The 19,121-nt window shown below is 36.6% G+C and overlaps 1 protein-coding gene and 1 long non-coding RNA gene across 2 annotated transcripts in view; one reads left to right on the forward strand and one right to left on the reverse strand.

Annotated features, from left to right (window-relative positions):
- The window catches only part of LOC136993236 (uncharacterized), a 31,140-nt gene extending 24,637 nt beyond the window's left edge, over window positions 1-6,503 (forward strand). Inside the window, exon 3 of the long non-coding RNA XR_010885467.1 lies at window positions 6,438-6,503. This is a non-coding gene — a long non-coding RNA (uncharacterized lncRNA). The remainder of the gene's footprint in view (window positions 1-6,437) is intronic.
- The window catches only part of SYN2 (synapsin II), a 205,498-nt gene continuing 191,982 nt past the window's right edge, over window positions 5,606-19,121 (reverse strand). The window contains exons 11-13 of the mRNA XM_067303853.1: window positions 13,146-13,206; window positions 9,131-9,392; window positions 5,606-6,496 (exon numbers count right to left, since the gene is read on the reverse strand). Of these exons, the coding sequence (XP_067159954.1) occupies window positions 6,361-6,496; window positions 9,131-9,392; window positions 13,146-13,206 (459 nt within the window). The 3' untranslated portion in view covers window positions 5,606-6,360. The remainder of the gene's footprint in view (window positions 6,497-9,130; window positions 9,393-13,145; window positions 13,207-19,121) is intronic.

A 19,121-nucleotide genomic window follows, 5' to 3' on the forward strand; every position in this document is an offset into this window, starting at 1 on the left:
ATAAGAAAAATAATGCTTCTTGATCCTAGTTCAGAGACATTCCCATAGCAGGTGGGGCAGAGACCTTTATATTACACGACTCCTCCATATACCCAAATCTGTTACAATTCAATCAAGTAATGAGAAAAGATATTTTTACAGAAAATAGCAGTGGATGTGGCTAGCAAGAAGAAAAATGTTTGGGACTATATAGTAACAATACCTGAGGTAGAATCTATTCTATATGGAAACATAACCCAATCTCCTAGGAGTCTAAGATGAAGTATTAATTAGCACTTACTGCTAATTAATAAAATTGTCACTAAGACAAACAGCTAGCTAATACTGCTTAGCAGAGTTCTGATTTACTATCATTTTTATGTAGTAATTAGGCCTGGTTCAGCTAATGGCTAGAGAATGACTAATTTCCATTTCCCCATTAGGTGGGGGAGGGGAGGAAAGGCGCATTTCCTCTTTTTTTCCCCTGAAACTGGAATATCTGGCACTTACAGCTCTTTAGTGGATCTAGTGTGTGAGACCAGTTTTACATACACTGTAAGCTGATAGGTGACCCCAGCAGCAGACTTTGCTTGTGCATTAAGTTCTAGCATCAGCCTCTTTAGTAGCATACCGTGTTTCTTGACACATGAGGCTGGCAGAGCACATTGTCTCAAGCTATGTCTGAGTAAAAAAACCTGTGTGTGTGTGGGGGGGACACACCTAAACATATGATATGTATGCTCATGACATTATTGTTAATGCAGTTTGCAAAGAAAAAATGTGCAAAAAGCAGATACTATGTAAGTTTAGTTTGGACCACCAAAGCCATGAAGTATTCAGTGATGACAGAAATAATCAGGATAATCTACTGTTTGAAGAGTCCATCTGTAAGATTTACATAATCATCAGTTTGAGAGATCTGTACACTGGATCTCCAGTTAGAGCACACTTGGCAAGTGAGGTGTTAGCTTATGGCAATTCTGCAAACACTTACTGAAAAGATGCATTTCTTCCCCCCTCCACCCCTTTCTTTGTATGTTAAAATTCCTCATAACTTTAGGGGAAGAGGCGTGTTATGAGTGAAGCTGTGAAATGCTCACGTATTTTATTACAGTGGGTGGGAAAGAGATAAATATATTCTTCTCTCTCATTGACATCCCCTTCTGATTAACTGAGAAAATTTTGCCCAACAGCTTCAGTTCCCGTAAACACAAAATTCCAAAAGACTTAAATGGCATCATTTCCCCCCACCCACCTGGAAGGTGGGGGAAAAGGAACATCAGCTCTTCCTGTTTTTCCTTAACAGCAAAACTACTAAAAAAATCTAATATTCGTGGTCCCTATTAATCCTTTTGGTGATCTTCAATGTTCTGAGTTACAGTAAAATTAAAACCACACTTTAGATTTTGTTACAGCCACATAAGAGGACACAGGGCATGCTAATGAAGCACAGGTCTTGTTAATCTTAGTTTCATGTATCTGAAGTGCTATGTCATTATAGGATTCTTCTCTTTTTCTTCAGTACTTTAATAATTCTGTAACTGATGGAACAGATTTATCTGTATATCTTTAAGTCCCTATATTAATGAGAATACTGGGTTATCTCTTAAAAATGTTTTTTTGTCACTCAAGACTTCATAACAAACTTTTGATAAGTAGTACCCAATTAAAAGGGGGTAAAGTGGATGCCTATATGCTCTACTGTTCCCCACCACTACCCTTGTCTTTCATCTGAATAGTTAGAGGTACTTTTTTATTCCTTGTTTGAGTGCTTTTATATTCAATGTAATCATTTATCCAACACTTCATTCATGGTTAGAAAGTAAGAGAAGAATCGCAAACAGTCAGCTTTCATCTTTTGTTACTTACTTCAGACATCTGCACAGTGTTAGAATGCATAGATCAGTACCAAGAGATGAGAACAATTCAAGGACTTGCCCTTAAGCAGATAGTTCCTTACTCCTGAGAGCTTATAAATCCTTAAAGTAGAATTTGGCTGATTGGGATTGGTCAGAAAAACAGGCACATGTGAGTAAAATACACATGGTTAGGAGGAGAGACAGTGGTAACAGAAACTATGTGTAAAGAGTTGAGCTCCCAATTAATCCTCTGTTAGCACTTAAACTCATCAGGTTAGCATACATTTTACTCAGTTTCTGTTACTATCCATCACTTCTATAGAACAAAGATTTAGCCATAAAGCCAAACTCCTTCTCCTTCATAATGCACATCCTGTGCTGAGAAACTTAAATGTCTGCTATTTGAAGTGGATCCGTTTTTTAAACACCACACCCGCAGTTGGAAGCAATGGCCATTGGTCTCTGTGTAGAGCATATCTCTGTAAGTGGAGCAATGCCACTGCTAACAGAAGTCAAAACTCCCATAAAAAATGTAATCTTTTTAAAAAATGTATTTATTGATCCTCTTTCTAATTCTTTATGACATAATCTGTGGAAAACAGCATGTCTCTCTTGCTCCTGGGCTATCTCAAAGTGAAGTAGGGACAGAGTCTTTTTGAACTTCTTCTTGGCTCATTTTAACTTTAAAGAAATCAGTTGATACTCCAGACAGTATCAAAAATTCCTTGTTTAGAAATGGACATCTAATAAAAAGAATTTCCATGTTGGAGACATATTGTCATTAATAAATTCATTTGTGCTGGCATTTATGCCAGTTTAGACTGTGTTTCTTAAATTACTGTGAGTCAGTAATCACTTCTAGTTGTTTTTGGTATGGGAAAATAAACTCTACCAGTGATCAAAATTTGCAAATGATTGTGTGTTTGCAGCACTGGCATGCTCGAGAGCTTTGTTTTTCAAGGGGAAGAAGAAAGCTTACCTAAGTAGCCTCTTACTCCATGCCTGAATGGTTAAAAGGATGAGATAGTTGAGTGTCCACACACAAAGGGAACCTCAGTGCCTGAACATAGGCAACTAGTGCTGTTTTAGATGCTCTTCTGTATCCTCTCTGGCCTCCAACTGCCATTTTAGTATAGCCCATGTCTCCCATAGATCCTGTCTCATAGCTGCCAAACCGTGTGACTGTCTGGGTTACCAAGATAGACATCGTGATATGAGATCTCAAATGGCCCTGGCTAGCTGTGTTGGATGCATTCAACCACCTGCATCCTACCCAACCTCACTGGCAGCTGCTGTTGACGGACAACTTGCCAGCAAATTTATCTGTAGTATTCAACCAAAGATGGCAACAACCATGTCAATGCATAAACATGCAATGACTCTTTCAACTTTGTAAATAGAAATTTTATTGTACGTGATCTGTTCATTGAGAAAACATTGACTAGAACCTCAAAGAAGTGACTTTATTCTTGTGGAGCAAAAGTCTACAGAGTACCTTAGTACTATTTTTCACTGTTTTTTATTGGAGACTTAGTGGTTGTTTCACTGCTAGTTTAGTCGCCTTATCCATAATTATAATCTCTTAAAAACTGCTTCAGTGTTTTGAATTGGCTGCAGGCCTAATGGTCAGAAAGTGGCTCCATCTCAGTCTTAGGACTAAACTTGATAAAAAGCTCTGTAGGTTTCATATTATGCTAATTTATAAGTGAAAGATGAAAAAAAAAAAGATGCAGTACTGTGCATAGAGACCACTGGCTTCATAATCTGCATCCCCTTGGGAAAGGTGCAAATGAAATACAGATTTCAGGTTCCTAGGCTAATATGCACCAAGCTGAACAACCACAGGCACTCAGATATTTCTGTGTTACCATTTATGCAACCCTAGATAATATTGTATTGGATAACTGAGTATTTAGAGCTTGCATATGAATTCAAAACACAATCTATTTAAAGAAGCAAGACAAAATGGACAAAAAGTGATGGAAGAGACTTTTTATAAAAAAATCATATTTCTATCTCATTGGTATTTTGGAGGGGTATTATAGATTGCTTAAAAATATCTTAACCATGAAACACTGCATCAGGAACATAAGCATGCATCAGCTTGCATATGACACGCTTTAGCATGCTTGGAGGTATAAAGAAGTTTTGGCATTGTGGGGAGGCAATGTGTTATGTACATTGTGTGGGAGGATACACCATGCAGATTTGATTGCATCATCTTGCTCTCTTTTTTTCTTTTCTTTTCTTTCTTTTTTTTTCCTTCCAGATGGTAAAACAAAGACTGTAGTGAAACCTGTTTTCTCCCAGGAAGAGGTGGGAGGGAATTTTATATGAGCAAGAAACTTTGCCTCAAGTCGAAATCTGGGGCCTGGACTAATGAACTACCTGTAATTCATATTGTACTAAATATTGCTGAAACGAGGCATGTACTAATCATGAACCATGCCAAACTATGCATAATTGCTATGCTTTCTCTGTAGCAGTAATTAATTTGCGTTAGCAACTTTGATTAATTTTTCTAATCTAAAAGTAAAGTGCTTCTCAGACATGAAAGGCTATATGACTGCTCAGGGTTGTTACAGAAGCCCAGTGAAGAGTGTTTCAATCCAGTTCGGGGGCAGGAAGGGGACAAAACTTAAAAAATTTCAAAGTTTAGCTCATGTTTATGAAGTAATAAAAACTGTTAACAGTTAAAGCTTTCTGTTTTGTGACAGAATTCATGGTCTAAACTACAGGCTTCTACCCACAGCGCATTCCTGCTGAAGTGAAAGATAGTTGTCATTAATTCAATGAGGGTTTCTCTTCTCTGAGGGCTGTTCCACCAAGGTAAAGAGGGTTATTTGCACAGCAGACGGACTGAGATTCCATCCTATAGAGGGCAGTGCTATGTATTTAAAGGATTGTAATGTTGCAGTGCAAACTTACCCTTAACCTGGAGGAAAGCACTACTCTAGGTATGATTGTTCAACTACCACATTGAGTCAGTCCTCACTGACAATCTGAAAAGGGTGTCAGTTGTGTTGCCTGTGATTTGGACGTGCCTGCTTTTCAGGAAATATCTGCGCTAAGATCATCAATATATTCTATGTTGACAAACAGAGAGCTATCAGATGTTGATGTATGAACTTAATTCTAACATCACCGAAAATTAAAGTTTCCATGTTTCATTGCCAACCTCCTGGCCTAAATGCGGCTCGTCATCCAAAGGAAGCTAAATCTGAAAGGACTTAAGTTGTGATTGTGATTTACCTACACTTCATAAACTGACACTATCAGATCTATAAGAAATACAATTTCTTAGGCAAATAGATATACAAATCCATTAAAATTCCATACTGTTTTTCAGTAGGTTAACCTAGTATTGCCCATTTTATCCCTCAGCCATGTTAATATTACAATTGTTTTCTCTTTTTTGCACTGATAGCATTGTTTCCTGGCAAGGAATATTACTGCATGCAATTCATGATAGGCAGAATGACATGATAATTTTTTAAAAATGCTTCTATTACCTCCAAGTCTGGAATCAATTCTGTTTTACCAAGTTAGAGAAACATTTTTAAAATACATAAACTGTTAGAAAATTTAAATCTGATTTCTAAAAGTTATACTTTTGTATGATGCCATCCAAAAAGAAATTATGTGTGACATTCTATTTTCTTACAGTAGTGGCTTGTGTCCAAATATTCTGTAATCACAGTGGTACACTTTTGGTATCAGCCAAAATATATAGTATATACAGTTGTGGAAGTAAGCTTTGTAGGAGACCTTTTTTTTAATCAAGCATGGGACTTTACATTTATTAGAAGGTTTTCACAAAAATAAGGGCAACATCATGCAGATTCTTTACAACTAGAATCAGTTATGGTTACAATTTGGAAATAAATTTAAGTAGACACAGGGAGATACAGTTGTACATACACACTCCATTTATGACATTAGTTTAGTGTACTGATAACTCAGCAATACATCAGAAGTCTACAATCAGCTGATGGAAAGATTGTATAAGGAGGAAGAAAATGCTTCAGTTTCTCACACTATTTAAGTGGCTTGACAAGAATTTCAGTGAGAGTTGCCTCTTAAATTTCGGAGGCAAGAACAAGTCAAGACTACACTCTTGCAGTACAAAACATTTACACACAAAATACACATGCATTGCAATGCACTGGGAATGGGTAAAGCAAGGAGAAACCCATAGCTCAATGCCTTATTAACACAGTTCTACAAAGGAGTCTCAAATAGGATGATATAGTTCAGTCACAGTAAGGCCACAATATTACAATGGATAAGGACCTTAGAATTCAGCATTCTGTATCAGTAACAGAACCTTTCCTTGTTTGTAGATTTTTATATAATGTACCTGAATGGTATCTCATCAAAGTCTTTCTGTTTTTTTGTAAGTTTAACATATTGCTTAATACAACAGTTAGCACAGTAGAGGTGGGTATTGTCACAGGGAAAACAAAACCTATATAACATTCACATAGTAGACTATATGCTATGTGCAGTTAGATGAAGCCGGCTAATCAGAAAAAAGGCTAGCAAAGGATTTCCTCAAGTTTCGGATAGTTTCAGCTTTTGCTTCATCTTCATTCACAGATGATCGGAAGAAGGATGATTCTGTGAAACTGAAGGCATTTGTCAAAGACTGCGACTTGCTGCAAGACAAAAATGCAACATGTTTTGTATGGTCATATTGTCTGCCAGCTTCCATCCACATATAACTAGTATAACTTGTATAAATTCTGAGAAAAGGAAAAATGTCTAAAGATGAAAACAATTTGCATTTGAACAAAATGGACATTCATACGCAAGCGATATAGTTAGATGTAGCATACAGAGCTGCTGCAATACAGCACATTCTTTCCATACTTTGATTTGAGAAGTAGGATAATCTTTTCTTTGGAGAACACACTGCTTTTTTACAGATCTGAAATACTGGATTCCAGTAAATCAGATGACGTAAATTAGGACTTGTGAAAAACTAGGCCTGCTGCTAAATCCAAATCACCACATGGGAAACCCAACACATTTGAGATCATTAGTTGTGTTCCTAAAGGCTGTGAACAGTTACTGCACAAAAAAAATCAGGTATGTCAGGAAGAGTTTGAAGAATGAGTCCTAAAGTTGTAATGTGTTTGGACATTTGATCCTTATGGAGGCTTAATGACACTTTATATCTTTTGAAAGAATTCACAAAATCAGATATCAAGTTTCTTTTCTGTAAGCAGTTAGTCTAGCTATGCTGTTCTGGTTTTACTGCTATCATGTAACATTGGTGTAAGTCTCTATGTAAGCATTAGTAAAATAACATACAAGAAAGAAAATGTCTGAAGTTTCAAACTAATTCATGACTTGTCAAGTATAATAAGTTTTAAAAAGTAGGCTTGAATTTAAATGGAAAACATTATTGAGTTACAATCTTTTTACAAATACATCTATGCATTAGTAAAGGTAGTTAACTGATTTCATTTTTATGTCAGCATAATAGGAGGATTTAAGTCTTGGCTATAGTAAAACTGAAACATTTTTCTTACTCAGATTGTCTTATTCCTTCCATGGTTTGCAACTTCTCTACCTCTAAACTAATAATGTACAGCAAACTGCTACAGGCATTTTAGGTTTTTCATAAATTATAGTTGTGTTAATGAGAATAGACTGATAAATGTTTGTTTGTACTCACTGAAAGAGGGAGGGTGGGAAGCAGCACTTGACTTGATTAGTAACACAATAAGTAGCCTAATTAAATATTTATTCACAGATTATTAACATGTACATACAGGTTAGGCAACAGCATGTGGGTGAATACAAAGCATGCACATGCAAATAGAGTTAATCCTAGAGGCAGGAGATTTGAGTCTTGTTGTGGACCTAAACTGCTTCTTGAAAGTTAGAAATACTACTCTTACTATGGCTTGCATCTTAAAAACTTTAATTTATTCCTTAAAATATTTTTATTTTAGTTTATTTTAAATAGAGACTATTCTCTTCTATTTAAAGAAGAGAAAAATGAATGAACCTGGATTTGAAGCAGGAACTTAAGAGAAAGGAGAAGACTGGAAAACTGTATTTAGTAACTCTGTTTTTCTTAAATGTCACATGTTCACAAGTTGTTTCAAACTAGTTTATAGTCTTCCATCTTTCTTACGAAAACTGACCTGCCTACTCTCTATGTATACCTAAATAATGGATAAATTAATGTGAGTTTTAAGTCTATAAACCAGAATAAATACACTGTTCTAGGAAAACATTTTCTTCAGCAGTAGCCACGCTTGACCCTTTTTGACCTTTTCTGACTATTGTTGTCATCTTTGCCTCTTGCCACCTAAAAGGTCTAGTCAGTGTTCCACCGAACTGTGCTCAGGCGACGACTCAGAATCGGTTCACACTAGTATGAGCATATGAGTGGGTGGAAAAAGGGGATCTGTGTTACTTGGATGAAACAAAAACTACATGCCAGTCTTAGTACTTATCAAAATGAGTAGAATGTATTGTTCATTCTTTACTGGCAATACTGTTTGTCAGGATTGCTATGCTGAAGAAACGGTGAATCATTGCTAATACCTGCTCCCTGTTTTCCATTCACTGGGTTTAAGCTGTGAGAAGATACATCCCTACAGCTCCTTTTTGTATTCTTTACTGTAGCACATGGCGGGCTGGGTATGACAACTGCATGCTGTGCGCTATGCAATCTTCCAGTAGTGAGATGCCTACAGAGAGCGTTCTGCACGAGTCCTGCCATCTTCTCTGCAAAGCGCCTGCGTGAATTACTTGGGCTGTACAGTCAGTAGCAATGTATAGCCATGAAAGAAGTGTGACTGTAAAGAAACACCATTTGGCAGCCAGTGTCTAGCATGTTCATTTGGATTGTTTCTGAGATAGGCCTTTTGAAACTGGAATCTGTTGTTTGAGTGACTGCAAGGTTAAACATTTAAATAGATAAGACTTCCTCTTTTCTGTGCAGGCTTACAGCACACCCAGATCATGAGTCAGTGACATAAAAAAGAGAAAAAAAAGAAATGAGAAAGATGAGTTTTTAAATCTGACCTAGTTGGGGCAGAAAATATGCAACTAATTAATAAAATTTTGTATATCACTTAGGATATAACTAACAATACTCTCTGAATGTGATAAGCACAGAGGATAAGTTTAAAAACTGTTTTAACCTCATTTTAGATTTGGGAACATATGCACATTTTTTCTGTATATTAGACCAGCTCCCAAATTACAGTTAGACAGCAACATCAAACTATACTGTGAGGAGAAGAGAAAATGGATAAAGCAAATCTTACTTAAGTTGTGGATGAGACTGAGGCTTCTGTTGCGGAGCAGGCTGTGGCTGTGGCTGTGGCTGTGGCTGTGGCTCTGCTTCCACTGATAAGCGGGTGCTGGAAGGACCTGGAGCCTGGGCACGTGGCTGCTGAGTTGTGGGTCCAGGTGGACGCTGTGGCTGGGAAGCTGAGGGCTTTGCTGCCTGCCCAGGGGGGAACATGCGCTGTGGCTGCAATGGCTCCTGGCTTTGTGAATGCATTCCTTGGGGTTGCACTGGGCCCCCTAGGTTCAGTACAAGAAAAACTTCATAATGTTATAGTATCACAGAGTTCTTATTAGATTTCATATCCAACACTTAAAAATAATCCTGGAATTTGATTAATTCTACTTTTGAGGTAAAATTCTATTAATATGGACTACAGTTAATGTAGTGAATACTACTGATCACAGTTGGTACCTTAATAACTTGCTTGGAGCCCTCTATGCTTCATCCTTATAATTGCTAAGAAGTACCAAATTTATACCAGCAGTAACTTTACTGACTTCAGATAAAATCAGTGGAGTTACAAGATAATTTTGGGTCAGCTCAAGGAGAGCCTGTGAGAGAATGGACTATACCAACAATATCTATTTCAGCAGTACATCTACTGTTTTCTGTGCAGTTATTGCAATTTTGTTCCTCCAAAATTTTTAAATTATTTTTATAATCTTCCTCTCAGATTCACTCTTATAGCAGTAAAACAACTTTATATTGACACTTGCTGGCTAATTCTGTCTTTTGATAACTTATTTAACTCTGTAGTGAAATATGTTAAGAACAGTACAAGAAACACAAGAAAATCATTACTAATTCTTTACCAAAGATATCTTTCCCCTGACAAGGAAGTACATGGCAAAATATTGTAAGAAATGTGGAACTAGCATATGTAGTAGATACTTGGGTTGTGAAATCCATTGCTGAAAGATGCTACATCATCATACGGTTGTTTTTGGTGCTTTCTGACTGAAATTGTGCTGTGTCAGATAACAGTGGGCATGCTGTTTTTATCTCGTATCGGATGTCTGAATGTGGCTTTCTTAGGCGAGTTAGCTGTTAGACTCTTTATTCTCGCGTGTGACAAGGCATACAGCATATTTGAATTAAGCAGAGGAAAACACAGGATGAATTTTGAGATACTTGTTTGTAGAATGCTTCAGTCAGGATAAGAGCTTTGCTGAACAATAAATATTATACAAGACAACTGATCTAGATGTTCTGAACATTTGGAAATTTTCTGTCTTACACATATATAGCACAAGTAAAAGATTTTATCTACTCAGGTCTCTAGAAGAAAACATTCATACCTGGAAATCCTGTTGCAATATGAGATTTTTAAAAAAATATATACTGTTACAGTTAGTTTTCCACTTCTATGAGATTCCAGTGTATGTGTCTGAGAACAGCATGGACAGCTTTATGAAGTTTTAATATAGTTAGTTGTAGCAGTATCTTGTGGTGTAGAAAGATAAATAGCATGTACTGTATGTTAAGGTATGTGCCTTCATCGTTTATGAATTTGAATCACTTTTGTAGGAAATATTTGAAGGTGATAACATGGTCTTGCAACAACTTAATAATGATTGTTTGCTTATTATTCTCCCTTCACTCAGTACTGAAAAACAGAAAAGGGTTTTTTTCCCCCACTTGCACATACAGGCTTGAATGCCAGAAACTTTACACTGAAGACAGATATAACTTTCTTTTATTGCACATTAAGCTGTACAAGATATTTCACATAAAAGATATACTGCTGTCACACTTCCAGCATTTGCTCGCTTTCTTGCAGCTGGGTTGTACAAAAGGCAACAATCATGAAAGAAACTTTTACCAAAAATAACCCAACAAAACTGAACATTAAACCTACACTGTAAAACATCTGTTCCCTGTTATCCACAATATTGCACCTAAGCATGCTTACATGCAGAGAGACATTTTGGCTTGCTTCTTGTCTGTGGTATGTAGTAATAGTGTGTGCCCTTGTAAATCCTTTACAGTCAACAAGCTGAAATCCTATCTGCAGCACCCATCTCTTCTTTGCACACACAGCTCACAAATGTCATGTGAAAAGCACTTGTGAATACTTGTACTACTACATGCAAAAAAAACCCCCAACTGCTTTAAATAAAATCAATCATCAGATTCATTTCTTCACCCCAGGGCAGTATGGTTTATTCACTCCTTTGGTGTCTGGAGGTAAGGATTTGTGAACCTGACCCTAAGTGGAATTTTCTTAACATGGAACAAAATAGCCAATGCTATCAGTGGAATGATCACTGACCCAGACAAATGCTGATCACTAAAGCAAAATATTCATGTAATTTACTGATAGGTAATAAACAATAGCACTTACCACAAATATTTAAATAGCTAATAATGCATACCTTAAATCTCACCTTACCAGCCAGCTTTTACCAATAAAAGAAACACTAAGAATGATGATTCTCACTGATAATTTTTTTTCCAGTATTTGTAGGGAAAACAGAAGTAGAACATAAGGCTGTTTTCCCTTTAAACAAAATTGTTTGCACTAAACTAATGGCCACTACTCATCTTTGTACATATGCTAAATTAAAATGGTAGTTTTGCGTCTCTCTCACAACTAAGTTTTATGGTATGCCAGCATTGTGTAGCTTGTGTTTCTAGGCTAGGTTTCTCACAACTGCCTGCCTGTATATTTCTTGTATATTTCTGTAATATTTACAGAATAAATTTATTATGTAAAAGTCATAAATAATACACCTACAGAAAATCTAGCAGTTGTCAGGCATCTCAAGTCTTTTTGCATGATTGATTTTAAGCAATTATTATAAGCCCTGTTTCTGTGGATAATCCCGGGATTGAATTTTCTTTATAGGTATCTTAATATTTCTAGGTTAAAATAGCAGAGCTGAGTTTGTAAGGGAAACAGCTGACATTTTTGTCTTCCATGCCAACCAAAGGGCTAGATCCCCAGCTGGTTAAAGGTCCCTTGGTCTACCATCTCCCAATATCTCAGTATTCGAAAAAATAAGGTATTACAGGAAGTTTAACAGTCCTTGAGGTACTTCCCACCAAACAACCTGGGATTTAACCCTTAGGTGAATAAAATATTTTTAAAATATTTGCATTAGTTTTCAATAAAATCACCATAGATTACTAATTCAGAATGACAACAAAAGGAACTACTTAATTGAAATAAGGTACATACTCACGCTTTCACTGAGATATTGCACATAGGTGGCCCATTTACATAGCTTTGTAGCTAATAATTTAATGCAGAATTACTAAAAATATGAATACCAGTATGTAAAATAGAAGATATTTTAAATATTCCTTGGGAAGAACAGTATCGTATCTTATGGAGTCATTGAAATACTAGAGTTCCACTTCTTCCATATAAGTAAAACTCAAATGTTAACAAACTTTATAAAATTATAAATAAAAAGCCTCACTAGCAAATTCTCATCTAGACTTTTAAAAATATATCTGGATCACCTACCTATTAGTCATGCACACGCACAAAAAAATAAAGGCTATGAGTATAGTGCGCACACACTCACAGAGTAAGCAAAAGTATTTAGATTTGAACCTCAGTTGTATTTTACTTAACGATATATAATACTCAAAAAATACTGTCTAACCACCCATAATGTACAGTTGCACTGAGCTCTAAAGAGGCACATTCTTTGTACACTGTTGACAACAGCCCTGAAATCACAAGTTTTACAGAGAAAGGTAGGTAAGCATTACACGCACAGACATGAACAGGTAAACAACCAGACGGTATAGTTGACACTGCATAGAAAAAACACAGTCCAGGTCAGCACTGAAACAATGCAAAAACTGAACAAAACTGGTATGTTTGCTTTTAAGATTGTACTTTCATTTTCTTTCCTTTTCTTTTTTTTTTTCTTTTTTGCTTTAACCCTTGCTTTTATTCTCAATTATCTAAGTAGCCTGGACTTGTTTTGGTCCTACTGCAACGCCATTACAGTCGAGAATGTACTGTAAACAACCTTGAGGTGGTGGTCGCTGAGGTGGGATTTTGTTTGGCTCTGGCTCCTTTAGTGATCCACTCTGGAAAATACATTTGAAAACAGAAGAGAGAAAAAATTAGAGTAGCTCAGTTCCAATTTTCCACTAATTTGTCTTTATTTTCATTAGAAACCTCCTTATTGGTTTGGGGCTGAACATGTAATTTTAATTTATTCCAGATAACATTTTCTAGTTTAGTTGCTGCCTGCCATGACATATGAATCCTGGACTAATCCAAAGTTGAGCTCTTAAAAAAAAATTTGCTTTCCCTTTGCAGCATGTGATCATGACATAAGGAATGCCTTCCTCAGGAGGGCTCACTGCTTTTTGTGTATGGTCTTTCTCCTTCAGTTCCGAGCACCTTGAACCACTTTTCTGTATCGCATTGGTTCTGCTCTCTTTTTAGGATAGAATGAATAGAAAGTGGACTTCAACAGATATCTTTGTGTAATTTAAGAAATAATTTATTTTCAATTAAATTCCCTTGCAGCTGGAAGCACTAACACTGCAGAATTTTTGTCAGTGGTAGTTTCACTTTGATTCTCTAACTGTAAACGGGAAGGGAGATAGACTACTCTAGGTTAGCTGTTTTGCTAAAGCAAAATGAAAGGAGGAAGCAAAAGCCACAGACAAATAATGAAAATAATTGAAATTACTTCATGCTACTCCATCTGACATGTTATTAGAAACACATGTAATACTTAACTTTTCAAAAAAGGAGATTTATTTGGCAGTATCCTTTTCAAATGTATACTTGTCCAGAGGAAGAGATGGGCCTGAACCAAAACCTTGGAGTGGAACACCCTCTGGGAACATTAGCATTTGAATCCAAGCTTTGCCTTGGGCCCATCTCTAATATTTTAAAAAGGGAAATATGTGAAATCACTGGACATAATAAGTTGTTTTTTTTAAGGATCCAGAAATTAAATTGCCATCTGTCAAGAGGGAAAAAGCCCAGAGTGTATTAAACAGTAAATGTAAAATTAATTAAAAATGTTTCTTGCAAAATTTACTGTTTTTTTCTGATAAATTTGTATTTGATCTTAGAACTGTAGAAATAAATCTTACTCCTAATAATGAGAATTCCTACACAGCAATCTAGAAATTGTAATTTTTAAAGGTTGCAAGACACCAACACTATTGCAGCCGTTCCAGATTGCTTTGTCTACTTTAGCTACATAAACAAAAGGAGACATGACAGGTTCAAAACTCAAATTATTCACAATTACCAACCTTCAGAAGACCAAATCAGGGGTAAAAATGATATGTGCAAAATGAATGTGGCAAAATCTGATCCTCATAATAACTGACCCAGTTATACAGTTCTTGGTAAGCACCAGTATAAGGATGAGGGATGTAGAAAAGAAGAGAATTTCATAAAGAAAGACACTACCACCAGAAAATTTTAAATTGCTTTAGGGTGGGTTAAAATTTTTTCTGTTTTGTTTGTCTCCTTCCTTTAGTTTTCTGAACCACATGTAAAAGTTGACTTTCTATCCTATGCACATTTTGGTGGCATGTTAAATATGTGTGGTATTTGCTCTGTATAATGCACTGAAGCAATATGTATATGCATCAGGAACTCTTTGGATACTGAGGAAATTAGCACAGCGACTGGAAAACTTGAAATGTTGCCCTGGAGGAACCAACTCCTTTCATATTCTAGTACAATTGTTCTGATGCATCTGGCACCTTCCTTTGTACGCCTGCAGGGCATTTGGGTGTTCGGTATTACTGAGAGAGCCTGCTATTCCCTTGGTGTTGTAGTATGACACATTAAGTGCGCTCTTAAAGGGAAAGCATGAATATCTGGGTTCAAGTGCCTCCAATAGCTTCTTTCTGGAGGACCGAAGGGATCACCTCTCTTTTGCTAGAAAGCAGAAACCATGCATAATATTCGTTAATGAACATTCCTACTATTATCATGTGATAAGCTTCCTAGCCTTACAAAGGGCCATAAAACAATCTGTATAGTTCTGTCTCTTTATATCTCCTCTTTTAGCCAGAGGAAGGCTAAGGAGAATATGAGTGTTGCTAATTTTTCTACTAAAGCAAAAGTAAAACATTATGTAGATTAAGCTCATATTTTATTCAGAAACTGAAAATATAGGCTGGAGATTTAAATTCATATCTACTTTAATGTTAAAACAACAGATGACAGTCCTCTGTTTCCTCCATGCCTGGAGGCCAAAGTAAGTCTGCCATTTGTTCTTACATTGAAGTGGTCGTGGGCTTTATCACACGCAACACCTAACTGACTTGACATTACAACACCCGTATTTGTGCAATCGGCATATCTCTCCATCTGACAAAGAAATTATTTTATCCGAACTTAAGCTTTCAATAAACCTTATAGAAACTTGCTAATCCCTACCTTAACTTTTCTGAAAGTTCAGAGACTTTGTGCATCTTCTGTTAAAGATGTATTTCTCCCTCTCTAGTCACCAACTGCAGCTGTCCTGATTTTACCACCCACGCATTTTTTTTTTTTTTTTTTTTTTTTAAAAACCAGATATCACCTGCTGCTTCCAGGAACCTCACCCACACTCCAGGCCAATCACATGGGTATATTACTGTTGCTAATTAGCCAACCCACCCAGGCTGACCCAAAAAGAATAATTAGTACTACATTCCTAATTGAGAAATCTTACTCATGTTTTTTCAATGGTCTGTAGTAATCCAGTGCTTTTCAAGAGTCTTTCTTTCAGACAGTCAGAAACCTTGATACGTGATATTAAAGACAGGCTTTGAACTAGAGTCTTGTTCGCGGTCCTGAGCCAAGGTCTTTAATAAAATCCAGGCTTCTTCTAGAACACCAGTTGTTGGCAAATCAGGCACAGACTGTTACTGCTCACCTCCCCAAGGTGCTGTGCCAATGTAATTGGGAGAGCTGCTACCTCCTTATAGGCAACATAATCTCTCTGAACAGAGATGCTGGACTAGACCTGCCTGCAGATGTATTCACCCCTCTTGTTTCTTCCCTTTGTTGCCCAGCCTAGGAGCTCACCCTCCTACCAGTTTCTTTTAGTACAAACATGTTTCCCTGCATTGCAGCTCTGATCTACGAATGCGCCTACTGCTTAGTTCAAATATCACAGGAAGCAAGGATTAGAATACAGAAAATATAACAGAAAATGGCTCTGAACAGATTCTTATTTGGAGCTCAGGGCTAAAAAGCAAAATTAGCAGTACAGACACTAGAAGCTACAGTGTTTACCATGGTTTAGTATTACCTAAGTGAGGTGTGGTAACTGCTGTGGTAGGGAGCCCTTTTGGTTTTCATTTTATGGAACACAACTTTCCTATCATATCCAAATTCCCCAAAGAAAAGGGATTGCTGATGTTGATAGTAAAAGTATCTAGAATTGCTTATTTGCAGAATCTCTCCTGTTCAAAGGAGATTTAATGTTGATATAATTTTTTTAAAAAAGAACAACTTATGAAAACCTCTAAGCCACATGAATGCTGCAAGTATGCTATAGTGATTTCTCAACTCTGGGTATAACAATCGATGCTTTGGTTGCATAATAGTCTTTAAGAATATTGGCTAAGTTAATTATACCCAGAGCAGAAAACCCTCTACTTGTCTAGAAGATAGATGTCTATAGATGTCTCTGTAGCACTTCCTTCCCTTCCACATGTACCCGAAATGGTCTCCTCAGAATTTCAGGGGTAGAATTGGAGGAGGGAGGACAGTTTGTTCTTCAAAGTATGTTGTATTAGAATTTGATTGGTCATATTACTTCTTTTTCTACCTTTTATATTTATATGCATGCAGACTGATTCATATATACTTGAATTTTGAACAGTCTGAAGAATGTTGAAATGGGTTGGAGCAAAAGCAGCAGCTTGGCAGGGAAACAGCCCTTGGGCAAAAGAGATGCTAAACTGAGTCCTAGCAAAAATTGATTTTGATTTGGCTGAGTTGAAAATTTTGTGAACTACAGTTGGAGCATGTATAGTTGTTTTGGGGTTTGGTTTGTTTTTTTGTAATGCAATGATAGAAGCTTTTCACAGATGTCTCAATGTCTGAAGGGAAAGCTGTGTTTTTCAGGTCAGGAAGTGTAGGGATCAAGCGAGAAATGCCAAAATACAAGCTGAGTGAGATCCTATAAAGGAAATGAATAAATAGTAAAACAAACAAGCAACAGGAGAACTAAGAAAAAAATGGGGTTGCTAAGCACAGGGATAATGTAGATACTTTCAGTAGGGTCTCAATACTAAATGAATACTTGAAAAGTGTCACAGGTACAGGAGCAAAAGCAAGATGGAAGGTTGGAAAGAGCTACAAATGAGATGGACGTAAAAATCAAAGATCTTCTTGAGCTCATAATGTTCAGAGTAGATGTTTTCCATCCCAGAAATCAAAACCAACTGATTCATGAAATTCAGAATTCAGTACCAGGTATTTTTAACAATGGGAAATGTACAAGTTACACTGGAGAAGTGGTGCCCTAATACAAGAATTACGATGTGGGTAGGAGAGGAGACAGGCAGTTATTGAAGAAAAACTAATGGGAAGGAGCTAACTGTAGCATTCCTAAAGCATTATTGTTGGGTGAATCTCAAGTAGAATTTTCATTAAGTTGGCACAAAATAGTAGGTGTACGCTACTAAAAAGTGTAGATGGTACAGAGGTCCAAAATATCCTAAAGAAAGAATGACATGATGGCTGGAATAAAAAAAAAAGGGGGGGATGACAGTTAACAATATATTGCCCAAAGTCATTTATTTATAGACTAATAACATATATCTGTCATAAATGCAGAGTTCACTAGCTGAAAACCAAATGGAAAGATTTGTATGCATTAGTTATCAGCATGGAGCTGCAGTGAAAAAACTCAAAATCTTATCACACATTAAGTGAAGTATTTCCAGTAAGTTTTAGACATAATGCTGTTAATCATTTTCATCTCCCCTGCTCAAGAAAGATGAATGTAAGCTGATCAGGTGCAGAAAAGTGCTATTAAACTGACCAGGCAGATGGAAGAGTCTGTAGATAGAGCATTTAGAAGCACTTGGCTTGCTTAGTTTAGCAAAATGAAGGCTAGAAGGCAGTACAGTTCCTTTTTATAAATCTACTGTAGTGGTAAACAACCAGGCAGGAAAAGAGCTAGACTAAAGGACAATGTGACCCAAGATGAAATGGGTATAAACCAACTGAATAAAACTGGGCTGGAACTTAGCTGATATTTTATAATTTATCAAAGTGGTGAGATCTTGGAGTGACTTTCTTAAATGGAGAATCCAAAAATAAGAGACTCTGTAGCACCTTGTTGCTTACTGCTTTATACAGTTAGTCAGTATGGCAGGGATACTTACCAGCTGCTGTACTTTACCCTAGATGTGGTGAACCAGGCATAGGTGATTTATAATTTCTTCACTGCATTGCTACTGTTGCTGAACAGGACTACAAAGTTTTTGCTATTTATTCTATTGTGTATTCCCTGTGGACTGAAACAGGCTAGTTACAGCTAAAATGGAGAGATGCGGTTAGGCACACCTTAAAAAGAAGCCACCTTCATTTTGCCTAGTGCAGTTGCCAGCTAAAGGAGAGCTGGCTCCCACTTTGTACATTTTTTTGGAACACCAATAATGTTCAGTATTGCCCTTCTTCTCACTGAGGAAATCTGGAAAAGAGACTCTCAGCAACACTGATGCCACCCTACAGTTTCTTCATGTTGAGGTTGCCATAAAGAATACAAAAATTTAGACCAGCTATTGTTGTTCTCAAGCAGGGAAATAACTGCTAAGAGGAGATACAGCTTCATTTCTGCTTGGAGTACTATTTACAACACACACTGAAAAAGATTTATTTTAAACATCAAAAAGTATTCCAAATTAGATTTAACAGACTGAATGCTTTCTATTGCTACATAACTTATTACTTGCTAAAGAATAGCATCCTTTTTGAATATTTTTAAACACAAGCTTAATAATGAATATGCTAGTATGGA

Source organism: Apteryx mantelli, chromosome 12, assembly GCF_036417845.1.
Source record: "Apteryx mantelli isolate bAptMan1 chromosome 12, bAptMan1.hap1, whole genome shotgun sequence".
In the NCBI taxonomy this organism is placed as follows: domain Eukaryota; kingdom Metazoa; phylum Chordata; class Aves; order Apterygiformes; family Apterygidae; genus Apteryx; species Apteryx mantelli.